The 24,888-nt window shown below is 33.7% G+C and overlaps 1 protein-coding gene across 1 annotated transcript in view; it reads right to left on the bottom strand.

Annotated features, from left to right (window-relative positions):
• Positions 1-15,415: 15,415 nt before the first annotated feature.
• Positions 15,416-24,888, bottom strand: part of LOC145685789 (homeobox protein SIX6-like) — a 246,564-nt gene continuing 237,091 nt past the window's right edge. The window contains exon 2 of the mRNA XM_081758319.1: positions 15,416-23,068. Coding sequence (XP_081614445.1) covers positions 22,837-23,068 — 232 coding nt within the window. The 3' untranslated portion in view covers positions 15,416-22,836. The remainder of the gene's footprint in view (positions 23,069-24,888) is intronic.

The following is a 24,888-nucleotide window of genomic DNA, read 5'->3' as shown; positions in this document are numbered from 1 at the left end:
CGTAGTCAAGCCTACATTCTTCCCTACCACTACGTACGACCCGTACGTAGCTAGTTCTAACGGCTAAAGAGGAAATATTTTTGCATGATAATGACCAGGAAAACGTACGAATGATTCTGGTCGGGAAGGACCGAAGTTTACGTAGGTTCTATTGTAGTGACATCAGGGGTATAAGTGGATCTGAAAAGGTGGGGGGAACGGTAGGTAGCGGCATGACTTCACGCCGTTCCCCCTGCCTATTTTTGCCCATTGTAATGTTTTAAGAACTGGCGGGACGCCGTACATATGTTTTCGAGGTGGAAGGACGGAGCCTCCCGCGTTCCCCCCGCACTTTTACCCCTGGGTGACATCATTAGAGCACGTGACCTTTGCAAGCAATGAGTAAAGCACGATCGTTATGCCATCTGTTGCTGAAAGTACGAACCCCTGATATTTATGAGACGTGTGTTTTTGTTCTTGTGTACTTTGTATCACAAAAGCAGTAGAATATGGAAAAAGAAAAGGGTTATAGTTCGTCAGGATTATGTTCCAATGAGTCCCAACACTCTGACCACAAGACTACAGGAGACTCAAATGTTAATTGCAATAATTTTAAAATAATTATGGTATTATCAACCAATGTGGTTGATGGCTTATGTGTTTGTACTATTTGTCGCTTAAGAGTCTTCATCCCGTCGAAATTAAAATACCGTTAATTTTATAGTAATTATGTGATATTTTCAAATAGATAAAAAATAATTGAAATATGGAACAAGAGCGCCCTAGACAATATTATTTTGCGTGAGGTACCGTTATCACAAGTCACCTAGTGGCTTTTCGTTTTCAGCTGTTTAGAAACGCGAAAATAAATGCCGATTTTCAAAATAGCTCGAAATCGAAAGCAGATAAGTGAGTCGTGATAACGGTCTAGGGCGCTCTTGTTCCACATTTCGATTATCTTTTATCTATTTGAAGATATCACATAATTTCTGTAAAATTAGCGGTATTTTAATTTCGCCGGGATGAAGACTCTTAATGCTCTCTCCTTAGCATGGTCGCGAGGTTCTACATTCTATCTACAAGGCTGGGGTTCAAAGGGTTAATTTACAGACTCGTTTGAGAAAATTCAACTGAAAAAATAAGTTGAGCAGTGTTGGGAACATCAATTTTTCCCTTCTCGAATAACTTGAATTCTTTGTGCTGAATAAAGTATGCAGAGTTTTAAATTAAATAATAGTTTTGTATGTAATTAAGACATATGAAGACCTCGGTGCAAGAAGGGAACAGCTCCAATTTTTCATTTGGCTCAGGACTGCAACAAAACTTCTTTAGAAACTTATTTTACTCTGACCTCCAAACTTTTTGTGAAGACAAACTGTAGGTATGTTATTGTAAGATAAAACCTTTCTTCACCCAGTGGCGGATCCAGGGGGGCGATTGCCCCCCAGAAGAGGAAACTTTCATATTTTATATATAAATAAAACCCATCCCAGAGTTCGGAGCTCTTAAAACTATCTCTAAGTAGCAGTATTACAACCCACCGACCCCCGGAAGTCCGTCCTGGATCCGCCCCTGTCTTCACCAGAAATTTGAAAGCGAAAGGAGAACAATTTTATTTTTAACGAAGTTTCATTGCAATCCTAGGCGAAATGAAAAATTGGAACTGTCCCCTTCTTTCACCGAGATCTTCACATAAAGACGGCTTCTTGAACGAACATATTGGTAAGCTTTTTACGCTGAAATTGAGTTATTAGATGAAATGGGTAATGATCGAACCACAGAAGAGTATATAGGTAGTTTAATTTCGGAAATGTTCCTGTAGATGGCAGTAGAAGATTTGTTTGGTATGTGTCACTGCATTGAATTGCATAATTTTATGGTCAACTTTCTTTTCCATTTTACTGAAAAATTACCATTATGCAGATGTGTGCTTCCCACAAACAGGGTTCACTACTTTGGATCGACAATACATATTCTTAATGTCAATGAGACTAGATCTATTACATAAAATTCAAGGTAACTATGTTTCTGATTTAATAACTCTTGAACCACCCGACCGATTTCGATCAAATTTTAAACATAGATGAGGTTCTAGTCTGGGATGGTTTTTATCATTTCACTTTGACGATGCAACTTAGGGAAGGGGGAGGAGGGGAAATATTTAAAAATGATCAAAAATGACCAATAGAGGTCTATTAGTGTAGAGTGTAGTTTTCAGGGTTGCTGAGATAAACAAGTGACACCTCCGATGCTGTTTAAATCCAAAATTCAGCCCCTCAACTTGGGGGAGGGGGATACATTTAAAAATGATCGAAAATGACCGATATTAGTGTCGAATCCATAGTTTTTGGAGATGAGATAAGGAGTTGTGCATTTAAAGTTTTTATTTCAACCCAGCGAAGCGGGTAAACGACTCTAATTAAAAATAAAATTTAATATTTATGTTAACATATGTCATAATACAACTAATAGTCTTAACAATATTGTGTTACTTTGTTCAATTAATGAGACAATATCATGAATGTAATTACTGTAACCTAGAATACTGTAATTGGCCAGTAGTCAGTTGTATTAAATAAATAAACGTTCGACCGAACCTCTCATCTATTGGATATATGATTTTTGGCTACAGTGGCAGATTTTTCCTACAATATTTGTATCTAGCATCAGAATTTAAAGAAAGCCTTGAAAGTAAAACGTCACTGGAGGAATCAATGCCAGGGAATGATTTGTGACGCGGGTGGTGGTGTGGAAAACCAGTTTCCCCGTCATTGAGGACGTGATTTCCCTTTTTTAAAAACTCTAGAGCCGCCACTAAAAATATTAAAATTGTGTTTGCAATATAATGTAATAATGAATTAAGATTTCCACCAATTTCCACCAAAAACTTTTTCTTTTGTCTTTCTATCCACCAATTTGGATAGTTCCTTATTTTATATAAAAACAAGAGGACTGGCAACCCTAAACTCACACTGAAAAATGTTTATATAGAACATTGCACTTTTAGGCCTTCTACTGCCGCGTGTAATGGAATCTCTTTCTTTTTCTTAATTATTAATAAGTGCTGCAAGGTTTGGAAAGCGACTGGTTTTTCGCTGTCAACGTAACTACTCGCAGCTAACGATATAACAAAAAAAAAAAAAAACAAGCCAATTGGTTGCAGATAAATTGACACAGTCGAAAGAAAATAAAAAAGTGGAAACATTGGTATCTGTATCACGTTCCGATTGAGTAAGAACATCTTACACTCTTGTATTAGAACATAACGTAACGCAACGGAACTGATGGCCAAGATACTCGTGAATGTTGTTCTGAGACAAAAACAAGACTTTTGTTTCTCTCTTCTTTTTTTTTTTTTTTAAGAAGTTATGGTTCATTTCCTTACATATTTTTTTTTTTTTTGACTGTTCTCAAACGTTGATTTCTACCCGGAACAAAGTGCCAAAGACTGTATTTTATCCATTTCAATACTTCTACTGTAATTTTTTTTTTAAAAATAAAATCTTCCAGTTTATTTCCGTTATGATTATGTCCGTTAGGCTAACGGAAACGAGTGATTAAGGCAAGTGGATAAAGAAAGAATTGGTGGAATGAGAATGCTGAAGGAAACACGAGTACCACCGATAGGCCTAAACACCAGATATTGTCAATCACAAACTTACTTCGTCGGGAATCGAAACAGAGACCCATACACCAGAGGTATGAGCTTTGCCACTGAGTCACCATGTTCCCCAAATCCAAAAGAGACGTTTGGAGGAAGCGGATCGTCTCCTGTACTATTAATGTAGGCTTGAAATTAGTGATGTGAGGTGGAAAATTTTCCGCTAAATTTTTCCGGAAAATTTTCCGTTCTAAAAAAATATCAGTAATCAAGTAACAATTCCTCAGCAATCATAAAATTGGTTGAATTCGTGTACAGAAATGTAAAAAAGTAAAAGATCGTTTAAAGAATCTGAAAATTTTCATGGCTCAAGCAATTTTCAGTAGTATGTAGGAACAAGTTAAACAATTTTTCATGAATCGAAATATTTTCTGTCTTATATGGAAAAACTAAAGAACTTTTTATGAGTCGCAAAATTTCCATCATTTTGAAGCAAAAAGTAAAACAACTTTTTGTGAATCGGAAAGTTTTCTTGCTCTGTAGAAACAAGTGAAAGGAATTTTCATAGATCGGAAAATTTTCATCACGATGTAGAAACAAGTTGAAAAAACTTCTCATAAGCCGGACAATTTTGGATATTATGCATATAGTGATGTTAGGTGGAAAATTTTCCACTATATTTAACTGCACATTCAGCTACAAAATTGAATTTCTGTAGAGGAAAGTTAGTCAGCAACAAATTATAATTTTCCAATTAGCTTTCGGGAACCGGAAAATTTTCTAATATTTCAAGTTGGGAAGTAAACGTTTACACAGTGTTTCTCTCTCTTTTTTCATCTGCGAGCTTCTTCGTTGCTAAGCGGTTAGCATACGCGCCTTTGGCATGGAAGACCTGGCTTCGATTCCCAGCGGGACCTCGTGTAGTTCGGATTTCTCGTTAATCAGTTGGTCCCGTCTTATATAGTCTCGCTGCTGAAAGGGACGTTAAACTCAAAATCAACTCAATTCAACTTCTCTCTGTGTGTGTGTGTGTGTGTTTGTGTGTGTGTGTGAGTGAGTGAGTGTGTGTGTGCAAAGTGCAGAGAACATGAGTTCGTAGAGTACAAATATCCCATTCTATTATTTAAAATTTTAATTTAATTTATTAAAAGTCATGAATGTTTTCCGTTTCATAAAAACATACTCCACTTATTCCTATATGAAGCCATATCGTTGTTTAGCCGTAGAATTTATTGGTAATAAATATTGTCCTAAAAAGTTTCATGAAGTGAAAATCTAACGATTCTTCATTTCAAGAATGTTTCAAAAACTTCAATGCGTTCTTCCCTTTGAATCCACCTTTGATCTTACAATATTAGATTTCGTCAGTTTAATACGCATAAGACGGTTTTCTAATAGCTTTACTACTTTTATAAATTTACATTCTGCAACATTTATAAATAAGTAGATATAATAGAGAGAGAGGAAGGGAGAGAGAGAGAGAGAGAGAGAAACACTGTGTAAATTTTTACTTCCCAACTTGAAATATTAGAAAACTTTCTGGTTCCCGAAATCTAATTGAAAAATTATAATTTGTTCCTGTCTAATTTTCCTCTACAGAAATTGTATATCTCACTGTGCAGTTAAATATAGTGGAAAAATTTACTCCTAACATCACTATACATAATATCCAAAACTGTCCGGATTATGAAAAGTGTTTTAACTTGTTTCTACATCGTGATGAAAATTTTCCGATTCATGAAAATTCCTTACATTTGTTTCTACAGAGCAAGAAAACTTTCCGATTCACAAAAAGTTGTTTTACTTTTTGCTTCAAAATGATGAACACTTTTCGACTCATAAAAAGTTCTTCAATTTTTCCATACAAGACACAAAATATTTCTATTTATGAAACATTGTTTCACTTGTTCCTACATAGTATTCTGCTGAAAATTGTCAGAGCCATGAAAATTTTCAGATTCTTTAAACGATTTTTCACTTTTTAACTTTTTATACATGATTTCAATCAAGTTTATGAATATTGAGGAACTGTTACTTGATCACTGATATTTGTTAAGAACGGAAAGTTTTCCGGAAAAATATAGAAAATTTTCCACCTTACATCACGGCTAAACAACGATATAGGAATACGTGGAGTATGTTTTCATGAATCGGAATATTTCCGTTTCAAAATTTTCCGGAAAATTTTCATTGCTGTACAGGACAGACAATTCTTCGATTCATGAAAAATTGTTTCACTTGTTCCTACATAGTATTGAAAATTGTCTGAGCCATGAAAGTTTTCAGATTCTTTAAACAATCTTTCAATTTTTAACATTTCTATACATGAATTTAATCAATTTATGAATACTGAGGAATTGTTACTTGATCACTGATATTTGTTAAGAACGGAAAATTTTCCGGAAAAGTATAGAAGAAAATTTTCCACCTCACATCACGGCTAAACAATGATGTAGGAATAAGTGGAGTATCTTTTCGTGAATCGGAAACTTTTCCGGAAAATTTTCATCACTGCTTGAAATAAAGAGTTTTCCATTAAATTGAAATATATTAGGGCAGTATTTTATATATATACTAGCCTTTGGCTAGCTGGGGGCTCCGTCCCCAGGCCCCCGAGTCTGCTTGGTCTACGGCCTCGCCATTTCTTATCTATCGGCCTTTGCATCAACAGTGAATTTCGTGAACTTACTCTTCATACTTCCTGAATCTGCCAATCCGGGGACTTCGCCCCCACACAGTCTTTGCTCGGACTACGGCCTCGCATCTCTTGAACCCACAATTCTATCGTTCCTTTTCCTATTTCAACTACTTAAAAGATAAGATTTTGTATCCCAAGAAAATGCCCATTTAAATAGCATGGGAATTTCTTCATCCCCTTTATACTCCTAAAATATTACAAATATTCACTTTTGGCAATTTTCCTGTCGGTTAGTCCTGGAAGGTTACAATCATGCCAAATTTCATCATTCTAATCCTGCCGGAAATACCGTACCTAAACATTTTGAGATGTAGAAGAGGTCCCAAATAAATAACACGGGGAAGATTTTTCAGTTTCCCATAAAACCACTCTACGGTTGAAAATTTTTATTTCTGATGATTCAGTTAGATAACGCTAGCGAAAACGTACAAGGATACCGATTTTCAAGTTTTTATTCCAATTCTAAGTTCCTAAAATATGAGATTATAGGTAAAAAAAAAAAAAAAAAAAAAAGCCCATTTAAATAACACGAGGAAATTCTTCATCCCCTCTTTAAACCCCCTAAAAATTAAAAATATTCACTTTTGGATATTTTCCTGTGGGTTTGTCGCGAAAAGCGACAATCATGCCAAATTTAATCATTGTAGCCCGACAGGAAGTGCTCAATAATTTGGGGGTGTAAAAGGTGTTCCATATAAATAACTTGGGAAAGATTTTTCAATTCCCTATAAAACCACTCTAAAGTTGGATTTTTTATTTTTACTGATTTACTTAGGTAGTGCTAACGAAAACGTACAAGCATACCGCATTTCAAGTTTTTATTCCAATTCTAAGTGCCTAAAACTTGAGATTATAGGTGCAAAAGAGTCCCATTTAAATAACATAAGCAAATTCTCCCGTATTACTATTCGGTTCAAAATCTCTTGTCGTCACGAATTCTGTCGAGGAATTTGAAGCTTAAAATATATAAAACGATAATCATGCCTGTTGTTCTGTATGGCTGCGAAACATGGTCAATTACTCTGAGGGAAGAACGTAGACTGAAAGTATTTGAGAACAAGATCCTGAGACGAATATTCGGACCCAAGAGGAACGGGAATGGGGAATGGCGGAAACTTCATCATGAGGAACTACATAATTTATATGGTTTACCCAACATTGTTAGGGTCGTCAAGTCTAGGAGGCTTAGGTGGGCGGGTCATGTAGCTAGAATGGAAGAAAGTAGAAACACTTTCAAAGTCTTGACTGGAAGACCAATCGGAAAACGACCATTAGGAAGACCTAGGCGCAGATGGGAGGACAATATTAAGATGGATCTCGCAGAGATTGGAATACAAAGTAGAAACTGGATGCAGTTAGCTAAGGATAGAAGTCAGTGGAGAGCTTTTGTGAACGCGGCATTGAACCTCCGGGTTCCATAGGCCATACAGTTAGTTAGTTTAGTTAGGGAAATTCTCCATCTCCCCTTTAGACCCCCTAAAAGTTAAAAATATTCACTTTTGACAATTTTCCTGTCGGTTAGTTCCGGAAAGCTACAATCATGCCAAATTTAATGATTGTAGCCCTAGGAAGTGTTCAATAATTTACCCTCTCACTTTTAACCCTGCTTGAAAGCAGGGTGGATTGATTTAAATCAGTCTGATTTAAATCGCGATTTAAATCAAGATTTAAATCACTTGATTTTTTAAATAAAAATCATTGATTTAAATGAAATTCCGAAATAAATTAATTTAAAGTGAAAGTAAGTAAAATCCCGTTTCTGTTCTGTTATTTCGATTATGGAAGTTAATAATCATAATACAATGAGACTCAAATGTACAGTATAGTATGAAAACAAGTGTCATGCAGAGGATGATTAGGGAAAATTCCATTTAGAACAGGTAACGGAGCAATCCTGCTTTATTCTTTTCGTAACATTGGGTTTGGGTTTTAAAATCGTTAACTATTCCCACGGGGAAATCACCATTGACATTTAAGACGAAAAATATTTTTTTGTGCGTATCTGTTTGTTTGTTCCCAGACAATAGGACGTATTTAGAGGTCCTATCCCTTCTCCAATTCTTATTTATTTTTTGTTAATTTTATAACTTTAGGCGAAATTTATGTATTTCATGCCGCAAGCTAGTTCTGAGCTTTTAAAAATAGGCTTCTGCCAAATATCAGTAACTTTTGTGAAAAAAAGGGTCATTTTGATAAACGTTGCTGTACTTTTTCCTTAATGCTTAGCCTTTTAAATTATATCACCTATTTTTAGGTGATAAGGTAGAATCTTCATTATTCAATTAAAAAAGTACCAATAAGGCTTTTTACTTCGTTTTCTTCAAGACTAGAGGCATTTTAGAACACGTTACATATGCTTTCACGCCTTTCTGCGTTGAGGCATAGTATGTGATGACGTCATAAATTTAAAAAGATATTTTTTGTTATGCGTATTATTATTATTATTATTTGGCAGGTTACATTTTGAATTCAGAAGACTGAAATTTTGCACACTCGTTCAGTGCATCTCTGCATGGAAACAGCGGGGTTCAGAGGGGCCAAAAATGTTTTTAAAAAGGATATTTTTAACAAAAATAGCTTTTTTCGTGATTTTCCCGCCTCAGATGGAGACATATGAATGGTACCGTTTGAAAGGCTGTTCTATTCTGAAGAACATGATGTACGTACTTTGCTCCTTGGATAAATAGGGATGTCTCAGGAAACTGTTACCTGAGATCCTGTTTTATACGGGAATCTGGGGTATTTGGGGAATATTATTTTTCTCAGGCTTAGAATACTTTTGCACCTACAAGATTGAAATTTTGCACGTTTACTCAGTGCACCCCTCAGTATTTTTCAGATTTGTTTTAGATCTCTGCCTTAAAACAGGGGTAGGGGTCCACAGAGGTAAAAAAAAAAATAAAATAAAAAAATATTTTTAACAGAAAATTCCTTTTTTCGTGATTTACCCGCCGCAGATACATGATGGAAACATTTGAAGGGTACCGTTTGAAAATTTGTTTTATTCTGAAGAGAATAATGTACGAATCATGATCCTAGAATAAATAGGGATGTCTGATTAAATTTTTATATTACATCCGGGTCATCTGAGGCATTGTGGGAATGTTCTTAGCTCACTGTTAAATAATTTCCTCACCCTTATTACTCAAGATAGAAGTTTGAAATTATATAAACATATTTAGTACACCCCTTAGTATTTCCCAGTTGATTTTGAGATCTGTGCGTTAACACAGGGGAATCCAGAGGGGATCAAATTTTTTAGAAAAATGTAAAAAGAAATGCCAATTACTCTCAAAATTTCCCGCTTCAGGGATATGATAGGGAAATGTGAATGTTACCGCTTCAAAAGCTGTTCTATTCTAAAGAGTGTGATGTATGTACCATGATCCTAGGATAAATAGGGATGATGCTGTAGCTGCTTGACTGAAAGTCTATAATTTACCTTTAAAAAGAGCCATAATTTAAAAGAGTTAAGAAACATTGCTTGGGATTGATATAGGTTAACGATTGGGGATATTTCAAAATTCAACCCCAATATTTTCACTTAAATGGCATAATTAGCATTTAATACTAATTCCTGATACTTTTTCTTCACTTCGCGACTTGTATTATACGAGGAGAAAGATTTGATTTAAATCAAAAAAATCGATTTAAATAAAAAAAATCAACAAAAATGATTTTTTTCCACCCTGCTTGAAAGTCATATATATTCCTGTCACAAATCTGGGAAGCCGCTTGTTTAACTAAAGGATCATAGATTCGAAATATCATTGTGAGACTTATTTTCTACATATATCACTCTATTATTGTAAGATAACTCCACCAAAGTTCATAATGAGGCATGGAAACTGTCCTATGTCATCACTAAAGACTTGGTGCAGAAAGTGGACGAAAACGTTAAAGAGAATAAACATGTGACCATCTGTAAAAGCTCTAACCCATTTCCGTACCATTCCATCGCTCACAATGTTTTCACCACACGCTATTATGGCGATGAATTTTAGCCGTTTTCATGCCCTTAGCACTAAGAAAACGAATCACACAGTGCCCATTTTACAGTCATCGAAATTCTTAATCGGTGCAGGCATTTTAATTACTCAGAAAGAAAACTGAACCCGGTCGAATGTTTCTGTAATGGCGGATGTAACTTACCAACAGATTTGGATACACACTGTGCGTGGGTGGGATGCCAACCATAGTGCTGCAGCGGCCGTATCTCAAAATGGTATTTACTTAGGAAACACACCTCGTATATATATGTGCGGTGGTGTAATGCTAGAATTTTTGGTAGGTATACCCTCGATCGTTTTCAAAAGTATAGTATATACGTAAGACTAGTTAACGTATACGCACCCACAATATACCCTCATTCTTTCGTAAATTTAAGGTGACTATACGCTGGACTATAAAAATTTTTAGGTGGGTATAAGCCATATACTCCCACATAGACCCATTTCATCCCTATATATATATACAGGGTGGTCCAACAGTAGATATACAGTCAACTCATTGGTTTTTATACTATTTCTTATTGGTATCCATCAGGAAGACATAGTTTCTTTATTATTTGTTCTTAATGTTGTTTTACTTAGAAAAAAATATTTTAAGCTCGAAACAACCGAAGCAAATAAACCTATAAGCTTTGGACCACCCTGTATATGTTGTAAAAATGGCGCCCACGGACTGCAGAGTACTATCCTACAAGTCAAAATAAAGCGAATATATATATAAAACTATACCTTTTGAGTCCTCATCTTGAAGCTCAATTTTCACTATGTGGCAACGTCGCAGATAGAGAATCACACAGGAGATTTAATAATACAGTGGTTCTCAACCTTTTTTGACTGACAACCCAATTTAGTGAAAGTCCAGGACATCGTGACACATTTGTTTGATATTTTATTATTATTATTATTATTATTATTATTATTATTATTATTATTATTATTATTATTATTATTATTATTATTATTATTATTATTGATAATAATAATAATAATAATAATAATAATAATAATAATAATAATAATAATAATAATATCTATTATAATAGTGAAACCAATTAATTTTTTTATAATTACCCTATATAAGATCTGAGAATTCCGGAAATTTTACGTTCTTTTACGGGGAAGGAAATAAAAATCACCAGTTAGGAACAGGGTTTTTCGTTCACAAACGAATATTACCAGCAATTAAACGGTTGAATTTGTTACTGACAGACTTTCTTTTATTACTCTTAAGGGACGGTGGTGTGATATTATTGTTTTAAATGTACATGCTCCAACTGAAGATAAGGGTGACGATATAAAAGACAGTTTTTACGAAGAAGTGGAACGGATATTTGACCAACTCCCGCGATACCATATGAAGATTCTATTAGGGGATTTCAATGCGAAGATAGGACGAGAGGATATTTTCAAACCGATTATAGGGAACGAAAGTTTGCATAAGGAAAGTAATGACAACGGTGTTAGACTCGTGAACTTTGCAACATCCAAAAACCTAATCGTGAAGAGTACAAAATTCCCACATCGCGACGTTCATAAATACACTTGGACATCACCAGACGGAAAAACACATAATCAAATTGATCACGTTTTAGTAGATAGAAGAAGACAATCTAGCATAATTGACGTCCGGTCGTTTAGAGGGGCTGATTGTGACACTGATCACTACCTGGTAGCAGCGATAATACGGGAGAGATTATCGTTGAATAAAGGTAATACTCAATGTCCGAAAACGGAGAGATTTAATTTAAAGAAATTAGAAGAGAGCCAGGTAAAAGAGGAATACCAGATTGAAGTTTCGAATAGATTCTCGGTTTTAGAAGACTCGGAGTGCACTAGTGTTGAGGATACTTGGATTGAAATTAGAGATAGCATTAAAAGTTCAGCAATAGAAAAACTGGGACACGCGGAAATACGTAGGAACAAACCATGGTTCGACCAAGAATGCATTAAACTAGTAGAGAAGAGAAAACAGGCAAAATTACGGTGGCTACAAAATCCGAATGAAATAACTACACAAAATTTCGCAGATATCAGGCGGGAAACTTCCAAAACTTTTAGAACAAAGAAACGGGATTTTTTGAAAGCTAAAATTAAGGAACTTGAAGATAATAGTAAAAATAAAAATATTCGGGACATGTATAAGGGGATCAGCGAATTTAAGAAAGGCTATCAACCTCGTGCTTATATATTAAAGAAATCTGACGGAACAGTTCTCACTGATACGGATAGCCTCTTAAATAGATGGAAAGATTTCTTTGACGATTTGCTGAACACGCAGCCAAAAACTAATGTGCGTGGAGAAGAGGAGATACACACCGTAGAACCGTATGTTCCAGAACCCAATCGAATAGAAGTGGAAGCCGCTATAAAGAAATTAAAGAAACACAAATCTCCGGGTGTAGATGAAATTCCGGCTGAGTTAATTTTAGCTGGAGGCGAAAAATTGTGGAACAAGATACACAAACTCATTCTCCTTATCTGGAACAAGGAAGAATTACCACAAGAGTGGAAAGAGTCAATAATTGTTCCAATTCACAAGAAAGGCGACAAAACTGACTGTAATAATTATCGAGGCATTTCTCTGCTGTCAACATCCTATAAAATCCTTTCAAATATTCTGTTAGCAAGATTGATCCCATACGCAGATGAAATTATTGGAGATTATCAGTGCGGATTTAGACGAAATCGATCAACTATCGACCAAATATTTACCATTCGCCAAATACTCGAAAAGAAGTGGGAATACAATACCCCGGTACATCAACTATTTATTGATTTTAGAAAGGCTTACGACACGGTTAGGAGAGAAACATTATACAACGTTCTTACAGAGCTTGGAATACCGAGAAAGCTAATTAGATTAATTAAGATATGTTTAAGTGAATCCCAAAGTAAAGTCCGGATAGGAAAATTTTTGTCCACGAGCTTCCACGTCGAAAATGGCCTGAAACAAGGAGATGCGTTGTCGCCATTATTATTTAACTTTGTGCTGGAATACGCCATAAGGAAAATCAAAGATAGCAACCAGGGCCTAGAGTTGAACGGCATTCACCAGGTTATGGCATATGCTGATGATGTAAATTTAATAGGGGATGATAGGAGAACAGTAGAAATAAATGCAGAGATATTATTAAACGCTTGCAGGGACATGGGTTTAGAAGTAAATGCAGAGAAAACTAAATACATGGAAGTGCGTCGGGACCGTAATACGGCAAATTGTGGAGGCGTTAAAATATTAAATAATACTTTTGATAAAGTGGATACTTTCAAATATTTAGGATCAATATTAACAGACGAAAATCATATTCACGAAGAAATTAAATGTCGACTAAAAGTAGGGAATTCGTGTTACTATTCGGTTCAAAATCTCTTGTCGTCGCGAATTCTGTCGAGGAATTTGAAGCTCAAAATATATAAAACGATAATCATGCCTGTTGTTCTGCATGGTTGCGAAACATGGTCGCTTACTCTGAGGGAAGAACATAGACTGAAAGTATTTGAGAACAGGATCCTGAGAAGAATATTCGGACCCAAGAGGAACGAGAATGGGGAATGGCGGAAGCTTCATAACGAGGAACTACATAGTTTATACGGTTTACCCAACATTGTTAGGGTCGTCAAGTCTAGGAGGCTTAGGTGGGCAGGTCATGTAGCTAGAATGGAAGAAAGTAGAAACGCTTTCAAAGTCTTGACTGGTAGACCCATAGGAAAACGACCATTAGGAAGACCTAGGCGCAGATGGGAGAATAATATTAAGATGGATCTCGCAGAGATAGGAATACAAAGTAGAAACTGGATCCAATTAGCTAAGGATAGAAGTCAGTGGAGAGCTTTTGTGAACGCGGCACTGAACCTGCGAGTTCCATAGGCCATAGAGTTAGTTAGTTAGTTAGTTAATAATTACCCTATATAGCACTGAGCATTATTGCTATCGCTGGAGGTGGTGACTGGTACAGTCTGTGTCGATTTTAACTAATTATTATTATTAAATTCTTTTTGATTTTTAAATTCTAAAAATTTCTCAACACACCTTAAGGACTGCGTGACATACCAGTGTTTGGCGACAAATCGGTTGAGAACGACTGTGCCAATCCATCCAATAGTTACATCGATTATTTCCAGATGGCAATTAAAGTCAATAGACTTTGATACTAGCACCACTTATTACGTAACAATCCATGTAACTGTTTGATGAATTTATGGAACATTGCTAATGGTTCCACGTTAATCTACGACGTTGCCACATAGTGATATTTTGGAATATATATATATATATATATATATATATATATATATATATATATATACAGTGGCAGATCCAGGATATGATCAAGGAAGGGGCTAAACCATATTTTGCCGTTTTATCCAGTGTAAAGCAGGATTGAAGCCCATTTTATCCAGTGCATACCTGAGCGTCAAGGGGGGCTATAGTCCCTATAGCCCCCTTGGATCCGCCACTGTATATATATACAATACGAACAGTAGGCTATAGGCAGTAGCTTATTCAGAACTTCTACTCACCTTGATGAGTTTTTCATTCCTATATACATGAAAAACTGTTTTATAAAAGCTAGCTATAACAAATACACATGATTTTTTTTAACAACGCACATATAACTGTGAATGAAACAACTGTATTTTTAAATTAAAGTGCACAAGCTTTACTTGCAGATGAAAATTGACGTACATTTGTCAGATCAGAAAAATAATATCTTATAATTATTATGTTTTTATGTTCATAGGAAATCAATGAGATTGGAACAAAGTTAGTATAATATTTAATTTCTAAAGTGTCTAGTTTTACACATTAAATATTGTGAATGTTGATGTGTTGTTGTAGTAATTATATGACGCTCATAAACAGTGATGTTTGATTAAAATGAAGTCAGATTGGTAAATATGCCATAATATTAGCTCTACGTATTTCTTTAAAATGTGATATTCCAGATGAAAAGCATAAAATCTGAAAAGTTGAAAAACCATTTAATTGAATTTTCCTCTTCGTTGTTCAAACTATGAAAGAAAATATTATTTCAAGACGAAAAAAAAAAAAAAAACTTTAAAATATTGTCAGGGCCGGTAATAGGCAATTTGCTGCTCCCTTAAATGACATCATTTTCTGCTTTCCTTTCTCCAGAAAGAACAAATCTTAAAAGTCACGATTTTAAGTATGGTACCCCATCATAATCAACGGAGAGGGAAAGAACACTCGCACTCAGAAAGGGCTAAACACTACAAATTAAATATCGTAGTATATGTTTTTTTTCTTCAAATAATAGTCTATTATGTTAGTGAAACATAAAGCAAACACATCTGCAGAGGAATGATACTAATCTTTTTATTTTATTTTTTTTATTTTTATACAATTCAATATCGAGCTTCAATCTCAATATATCAGTTTGCAATTCCAGTGCAACTAGCTCTTTTATCTTTATTTCTTGATTTTCCTTCTACATCTGTTAAAAAATTAAATGATAAGGAACTTGTTTCCATCTTCAATGATAAGGAACTTGTTTGTGATAAAGACAGGACTAGTTTTCAAATCAAAACTGTAATAAGTAACTAAATGGGACAGGTGTTCGCTACTGTTCGAGAATCGACTTCTTGTATTTGAAAACAATCAAGCAATTCATGCTGGGATTTGTTTGAACATTTGCTTAAACACTGTCCATATAACCTTAAACTAATGCGACCTAAACATGATTTACGAATGTAGTATTCAAATAGTTCAGCTTAGTAAATTTAACTACCTTCAACATGAAGTCTGTTTCCAATATAGGGTATATATATATATATATTTAAATAATACAGTTATGACAAATTTTGCCGCCCCCGTGCAAATGCACGTGTTGTACATATGGTAGAACCGGCCCTGATTCTTGTTTCTACCTAACATTTCTCAATCAGAAATATACTTAGGAAGATGTTAAGATACTTGTATTTGATACAAATAATAAATGGATGATTGATAATCCTATTGCTTTATCTAGAATAGTATACATCTTTCACAAAAATACATAAAAAGCAAGGTTTTGATAAAGTCGATTATCTATTTGAAGTTTTGAATTAGTTTCATTTGTATAATCGCGGCTTCAACATTAGAAAGCTATTTCATCTCGTTTGATATTTCTGAATACTAGATCTATATACACCTTATTTTCGAATTAATGTTGTTTTACGTGGTGACGTGCAATGTGGTTTTGTTATCATATTCTTATTTGAAATGAAGTTTGAAGCATAAAAATGAAGAAGAGGAAGAAGAAATACTTTGGGGTCATTTCTTTGAGAATGTTGTCGGAACTGTAATCTTAGTGCTTATCATGATGTGCGCTTGTAATAGGTGTGTGTCTGATGGGTGTTTCCATTAAAGCCAAGCTCCTCCTTGGCAGAAAGCCATTCATTTTTCACTTGTTTTGACGAGGCATGTCAGTTATAATTCCACCCACGGACGTTTCTCTAGATGGAATATGGCTTCCCAGAGAGAGAGACAGAAAAAAAAGTACCTCTCACGCAAGTATAATTTGTCTTGGCTAGCCATTCTGGCTAACTTTGTTCCAATCTCGACCCTCTGCGAAGAAAGAAAAAGAAACACAAAATTGATTGCATGAAGAACAGACTATTCATTTTATCCTCATTCTTTCCAGATGATGAGTAAGTAGAAATAAAGAACAATGTATGAAAAGGAAGAAGAAGAGAGAAAGAGGACAAAAGTAAAAAAAAGAGTATCAACTTGTTGAAAAGTTGAGAACAAGCAAAAAATACACCGAGCACTCATATAACAATCAAGCACAACATGAGTGTTAAAAACTTCACATTCCTTTTGTCTGCTTAATTTTTCATACACCTGGCAAAAAAAAAAAAAAAACTTCACTTCGATATAATTAATATGGAAGGAGGGGACGAACGAAAGAAAATTGTTTACTGTTCCTTATTACTCTTTGCAATGTACACTACCGTAACAGAAGTAGAAAAACGAAAAAATATTGTTTCTCATAATATAATGTATATATATATAATATTTTCCTCTTTAAAATCACAATAAAGATTTTTTTTTTTTTTTTACAAGAAACACGTCCAAGCGTATTAGGCTTTATAATTATACACACAGTGTAACGCCTTTCCAGTATCTTTCGAAGCTGCCTATTAAAGAAAGTCTTTGCACAGTTTATATTTATTTATATATATATATAATATAAACAGACCCCGAGCTGTTCTACATAGGATAGGCCTGAAATTTTTATCACCTATTCAATATTTATATTTTTATATATATATATATATATATTTATATTATCTATAATATTTATTTATTTATAATATATTATCGACATTCCGATATCTTTACAATCTTTATAGTATATCGTAGTAACAAAATGCAACGTGTATTTTTTTTATTATATAGAGTCTATTTACAAATCGAAGATAGAGTCTACGATATTATCTACAATATATACTCATTGAATATTCTACAGATTAAAATGCAGTTAAAACTCTTGTACGAGTCACTTGAGTCTTTGTTGACTTTTTATAATTCGAATACTAAAGTCACTGTGATACTGACAAAGACATAATACCGAAATATCTTAATATTATTGTTCATATTTTTTTAAAATGTTTTCTTGATTCTGATAATTAGTTTTTTTTTTACTCTAAACTTTTTGTCCACATAATATGATGCACTGAGCGTTTTCTTCTTCTTCTTCTTCTTCTTCTTTTTTGTCAATTTTAATGTCCACAGTTTACAGTATTTCATTGGTTATAGCACACTTTACATAACGCACCATAATATTATTTTTTTTTTTTTGAAAACGCCACATTGTTAAGTTCACCTGCTGGGTGCAATAAAACATAATAAACCATACACTTCCGGCAACCATATATACAGATTTCTTCTGTTTCTTTTTACCTTTTGTTAATACCATATTGCGGTTAACGGTAAACCGTTTTCAATTTGGGACGAAATATTATTACCAACAACTATATTATTTTTTTTTCTTCTTTTAAAACTTTTCACATCTTAAAAGAATAGTCGAAAGTATGGTACATGATGTATATACATACATACGTGGGAGAAAACAGTGACTCTGCATGCTTGTATTAACGGACAAAGTCTTTCTTCTTTCTGTTCAAGTTTTTGAACACTTCATTTTGTGTTTTTTTAAGTACTTAACTGCTCGTAAGAAAAAAAATGGTAAAAAGGAAATAATAAATATGATTGAATTATACAATATTATGTTTCTCCTGTTACTATAACATATAAGACGATATGAAGAAAAAAATCACACATATTTGACAATATTTTATCATATATAAAAATTGAAGACCTCGGTGCAAGAAGTTGACAACTCCACTTTTTTTTACCGATTTTGTGTTTTACACTGAAATATATGAAGAAAAATATTCATTCTCTTTCTTTCTGTACAAGAATGGTACAGCTCGAACCAATTAAAGGAAAGGACTCACATTGTTTTCGTATTAGAACCAAATATTATTTGGATTGTTTGTTATATGTATTTGGAGCAACAACGGGACATCTCCAATACATAACAATTAATTACATAAAGATAACATAATATTTTATTAAAATATCATTGAAATTGGTTTCATAGAAGCGAATTCTAACATTATATTAAATATAAAGACAAAATCTCTAAAAATGTATTTTTAAAACTTTTTTTGTGATTCTCGACTTTTTTTTAAGTGGAGTTGTCCTCTTCTTGCACCGATGTCTTCAATTTTAAAACAACAAAAATTTTGATATCGTATAATGATTTTTAAAAAACGAAGCAACAAATATTCGATATATATATTAATTTGTCTGAATGCCGTTCATTCTAACTTTGGTACTGCGTTGCTTTAAATAAAAGGATTTTTTTCATTCTCAAGTTCTTTTTAACATTGAAATTTAATTAAAAATTACATTTATTTTTAAAAAGTAGTTTCATTCAGTCATTAATTTTTTTTGAGTTATTGTAAGTAATAAAAAATATTTAAAAAAAAACTAAAACAATTAAACGACAATAGGAAAAATGGACTTTATGTCTTTACTAATGTAAATATCTGTAGAATTGATGAAAGTATTAGTTGTGATTCCACACATTCTGATGACAAAACTTTTTACATGAAAAACAACACACAAAAATTTAAAATGGAACAAAGAAAATAAACTCAATAAGGTTGATTTACACAATATTATTTGTTTTTCCTGTTATTATAACACACAAGACGTTAGGAAGAAAAATTTCATATTTGACAATTCTTTTATCACACAAAAATTTTAAAAACAACAGAAATTTTGATAACGTACACAAATTGATTGTTTTTAAAAAATGGAGCAATAAAAATTACAGACTTTTAAATTAAATTTACATTTTTTAAAAGAAACATGAACAACATAAAATTATACAACTTTGATCTCAATTAGATTAATTTAGTTGAACTCATATGATGTATGGCGCGTTCAGTGCTCACAAAAATCAAGTCCATTTTTCGTCACTTTTGGAGAAGATATTTCATCTTTATAAGATCTATTATCTGAAGCTGGTTTTCATAGCTCACACAAGATTCATATCCAGATATTGTAAATAGCTTATAATTGGGTCATTCAGTTCCAAAGCGGATCTTGTCCATAACCCAGAAAACCGAGAAAAACTGTAGAATCGATGCGTTTTGCAGAACTGGAAATATTTGACGATGTTCCAGTTTTTCACACGAACACACTGAAGTATTCCTAGTTCTACAAAACATGCAGGTCTTACATTTTTTTCTAAGTTTTCTGGAATTTTCTGTAAATGGACAACAGCCGTTTCGGAACTGAACGACTCAATTTAAGAGATAGTGTTATTTTTTTTTTCGTGTACTTAAGTACAGTGTCAAAGTACTTATAACTTCGATAATTGGACCTTATTGATTCGTTTGTGTTCTGAACGATCTATAATAAATAGTTCTTTACATTTCAGAGAAAAAGTCAGATGATATAAGAAAAAGTGAGAGAATCTTGGAAATAATGAAAGCTTTGGGTACTTTTTCTTTTATTGTTTGTTGGAAAAACTATTCCATTGAAATAAAGGGATGCAATTTCGTTTCTGTAGGAAGAAAAACATCATTAGACTTTAAGAGTCTTAAAGGAAAATCTAAAACATTTAAAATTTGAAGAGAAAAAGCAGATTTTATGCCTCTTGCTATATAAATTGAAGTATTGGATCAGGATTGAAATTAGTTTTTATGAGTAGTAACAGTATTACAAAGAACTGCTACCAAATATTATACGAGAAAAATACCCTAAGTATTAATACCGCTAGTACCATTTAGTGGTTCGAGTGATATTATAGGTGACTCAAACAAGTCTATTTTCATTGTATTACATGAGAACATACGTGTTTGATTCGATGACTTGTACAGTAAAAATAATATTTTTGATTGGATGCTTCTATAAATGATTTTGTACCTGTTTTGTTTTTTTAATGTTCAGTTATAAAAATAAATGTACAGTTCTTTATTGCACTATAACAATAATAAGTTTGTCCTACTTACACTATTACGCACTAGTTGACTATGAATGATAAAGTAAAGACATTTGGAACATATTTTGGTGCAACCTGGTGTAGTAATAACTTTTAATCAGCACAAAATATTACAATAACTTCATGATTAACTTGCAAAAGAGTTGCTCACCTTATTACAAATATTTATTACATTATGCGAACATATTATGAGTTTAAAAAATGGAATAAAAAAAACTTAAATGTACAACTTTTGTGTGAAAATACAACTTATAACCAACTGAAATGAACATTATTTTTTTAAGGCAAGATGAGTACAAAAATAAATATATGTAAGATATAAATATAGGGCCTATATCATTTCCAAATTGAACCAATCAGATGTATTCTTTCTTTTTATCTTCCCTATTATGTACATTTACTTTAATGACACATTCTCAATGAAGCCTAACGGACTTAACGTGTATTGAAACTTGTTCCCTTATTTTATGCACGTAATCGCGTGGTATCTGACAAAAGAAGTTGAGAAAAAAATCTTGAAACTATCAAAAGAAGAATAGTAAAGGAAATATACGGACCAATTAAAGAACAAGCAACTTGGAGAATCAGAATTAACGAAAAGATAAACGATATAATAAAGAATCAGGATGTAGTTAGGTTTATAAAATTGAACCTACTAAAGTGGCTAGAGCATGTAATAAGAATGGATGTCATACAAAATAGTGAAAGAAAGACTTTAGTTCAGCAAAAGAAAAGGAACACCAAAAACTAGATAGCTGGACGGAGTAGAAAGTGATTTGGAAAAATTGAAGGTACAAGGATGGAAAGAAAAATGCAGAGATCGGGAAGAGTGGAGGCAAATAGTGGAAGAGGCCAAAGTCCACCCAGGGCTGTAACGCCAAGTGGTAAGGTAAGTAATCACGTTGTATACTTTATGTCCTATTTTTTTTTTATTTAATCCATTCAGTGCATTTTTAAAACCCCGTATCTATTTGGGTTTGCCTTTCTACGAAAAAATACAATAAATAGCACACTATGCTATTAAATGAATTTCGAAATATTTTTTAAAAAAAATTAACTTCTCCTTTCCTTTGTACAGTACAGTACTGCACACTGGCCTATTCAGTCTAAAAAGAACAACGAATACCTATTTTAACGGCGTGGTTCTACATAGCATTATGCAGATCCATTGAAACATAACATCATCATCCTAATGTAATTGCATGACACCATTTTTTTTTTTTTTTTTTTTTTATTTATCAACTTTGAGAAGCATTTTTGTAACAGGAACATCTACGTTATTCTTTGCAATTAAACCTTAAGAGCAATTTGATATAATGTATATGCTGCTTAAATGTTAAATGCATTGTGTTAAAACCCTAATATCTTTTTAATGCAGATATCTAGTTATCTGCAATATTTTAAATTTGTTAACTTCAATTATACGACTAAATAGAATACTTCAAAAGATTACAAAAGTGACCAGATTTTAAGCATCTTAGTAAGAACAATATTAACAACAAATTAAATTACATTCGTATGTTTGTAAATATGAGATTCTTCTATAGGCCACCATATTGTAATTACAGAAATATCATCACCATAGATTAAATAATTTTACAAAATATCGCTATTGTATCGATATATCTTAGTAGGTCTATTATATTTATTGACGAAAGAAAACAGAATATTTCATATGAAGAACGAATTCGTTTGTCGCAGGCCTTATTTACCACACATGTAACAGAAATACAGTTCTATTGCCTTACAAGATAGATAAAATAACTACATTTACTAAAGCTGCCATATCATTAGAATTTAAATGCCAGACACTCAAATACCATCCAAACAATTGACTTACGTACTTGGAAATCTCATTTAAATCTCGATGGACTCCTTTTCCTGCAGGAAGTGTATGGTATATTGTGATTCATTAATTTCCCCTCACTCCGGCCGATGATCGACGCGTGGGCCTGGGGGGTGAGTGCCGAGCCAAGCACTGGCTGGCACGGGGGGTCACCAGCAGGTGAAAAGGGGCGGCCGATATCATGAAAGCCTTGGCGGCGAGAACGGCCTGTGGATCACGGGGGGCGGGGCAGTCGAAGCGGAGGGGAGGGGCGAGTGCGCGCCCATGCTGATACTCGAGTCCGATGTTGTGCTAGCGGCAGCGGGGCTGTGCGGGGTGGGCGTGGTCCCCTCGGAATTAGGGCGGCTGTCGGTGCTCTCGGGGCGTCTCGAAGAATGACCTAATTGCGCCTGGAGCTGTTGCTGCTGCATCCTGCAAAGGAAACGAAAGAAAAACATTGTGATGTAATAGATAGCATTAAGAATCTAAGTAACTACACATTAACTTAACCATATCAGAGTTGCCAATATGACAAATACAAATTTGTTACGCAAAGTTTTCCAGTAAGTAGGCCTATGTTCTTTTGTATTTATTCTTTAAATATTAATTTTTCTTCCAAAGATCATCATCATTCTCACGATACCATCACTGCTGATGCGTTCATTGAAGAAGCGATCTCTTTTTTATTTTTTAGATGGAGATTTTCGTTGCTTTATCCTTTATCAAGTTTACAATGTTCCACAAAAAAAGAAGAAGAAGAAGATTTCATTAAACGAATCTTTGAAGTTTTTTTTCTATAAGTCATGGGGTGGATTCAGTTCCTCATTATTGACCCATTTCAACATCACGCAGCAGCCTATATAGATTATTGGAAAGCCATACTCTATCAAAATCGAGTATTGCGAGTTCAATGTAAGCGGACTGAAAATATTTCAAGACCATTGCATAGGCTCACATAGTAAATATATCTAATACAAAATTTACCATTTTTTGTTTGCTTGTTTTTTTTCAGAAGTGAAAGGAGGTAATGAAATGCAACTTATCACAATCATAGATAATGTTATTCTACAACAGAAAATATGAACCTGAAGAATATTCAGTGTTGCCATCCATAGAAATTACAGTGTTGCCAGAATAACATTTCCCCAAAATCTAAGTTAAGACAAGCGACTAGAGGAACGAACTCAATTGTGTTTGTTTACCTATCATGTTGTCTTGAAATCCTGTGTACTGCTTTTTAAATAACTATTGTGTTTAGTTTGTAATAAACAAAACAGTTTTAACAATATAGTTATTAAAAGTAAATTATGTTATTTAAAAACTAATTCAAAGGATTCCAAGACAACACGATACGTGAAGATTGAAATCCAGTTGAATTCGTTCCTCTAGTCGCTGCCTTAACTTAGATTTTGGAGGAAATGTTATTCTGGTAACACTGTAATTTCTATGGATGGCAACACTGAAGATCCTTCAGGTTCATAATTTCTATTGTAGAAAAGAAAATGGTAAATTTTGTATTATTTTTAGTATGTCACGCTCTTAGGATAATGACTGAGTTGGTGGTAGACATGTGTTAGATCTCGGTGTCTAACCCACCTATGCGATGTTTATGAGCGGTATTTAATACTGCTGAATAAACACATGGTTATTTACTTACATTAGTCTTTCAATTATAGATATATTATCAGTGGAGATGATAGCGAATACTTATTAAAATCAAATATTTCTCTTTAAGAAGGAATCCGACCAATATTCTTCACTGATTTGACTACATTCAGTGGGTATCATTGGGAAGTTTCAAAGAAAATATGTGACATATTGCATCAAAATTCGAGTGATTTTGGTGAAAGTTATCGGAAATAATATTTTTCCTATCATAGAACTTACTATTTAAATAAGAAAACTTCGAAATTTGGGGGGAAATTTACTTCTTTCGATCAGTGTGTCATTAAAAAAAAAAAAAAGTTGCGAACACTAATGGTTTCAGATGATTTTTCCCGGGGGGGATTTAAAATTAAAATGAAATGAAATGAAATCGCCGAGCTTTACGTCCCACACTTATGCCGCCTAGGATCAAGGAGACGATGATGATGAAAAATGAAGGAAATAGTGGAATGAAGAATGTGGAAGGAAACGAGACGGTGTTTGTCCACCACCAAGTCCACTTGGCGCGAGCTGGGATCGAAGTAAGGACCTCGCGCACCAGAGATGAACGCTCTACCATTGAGCCACTGCGGCCCCTGGATTTCCAG

Source organism: Thermobia domestica, chromosome 5, assembly GCF_964235325.1.
Source record: "Thermobia domestica chromosome 5, izTheDome1.hap1.1, whole genome shotgun sequence".
NCBI lineage: Eukaryota > Metazoa > Arthropoda > Insecta > Zygentoma > Lepismatidae > Thermobia > Thermobia domestica.
The sequence above is the reverse complement of the archived record's forward strand: the minus strand, read 5'-3'. Positions and strand labels throughout refer to the sequence as shown.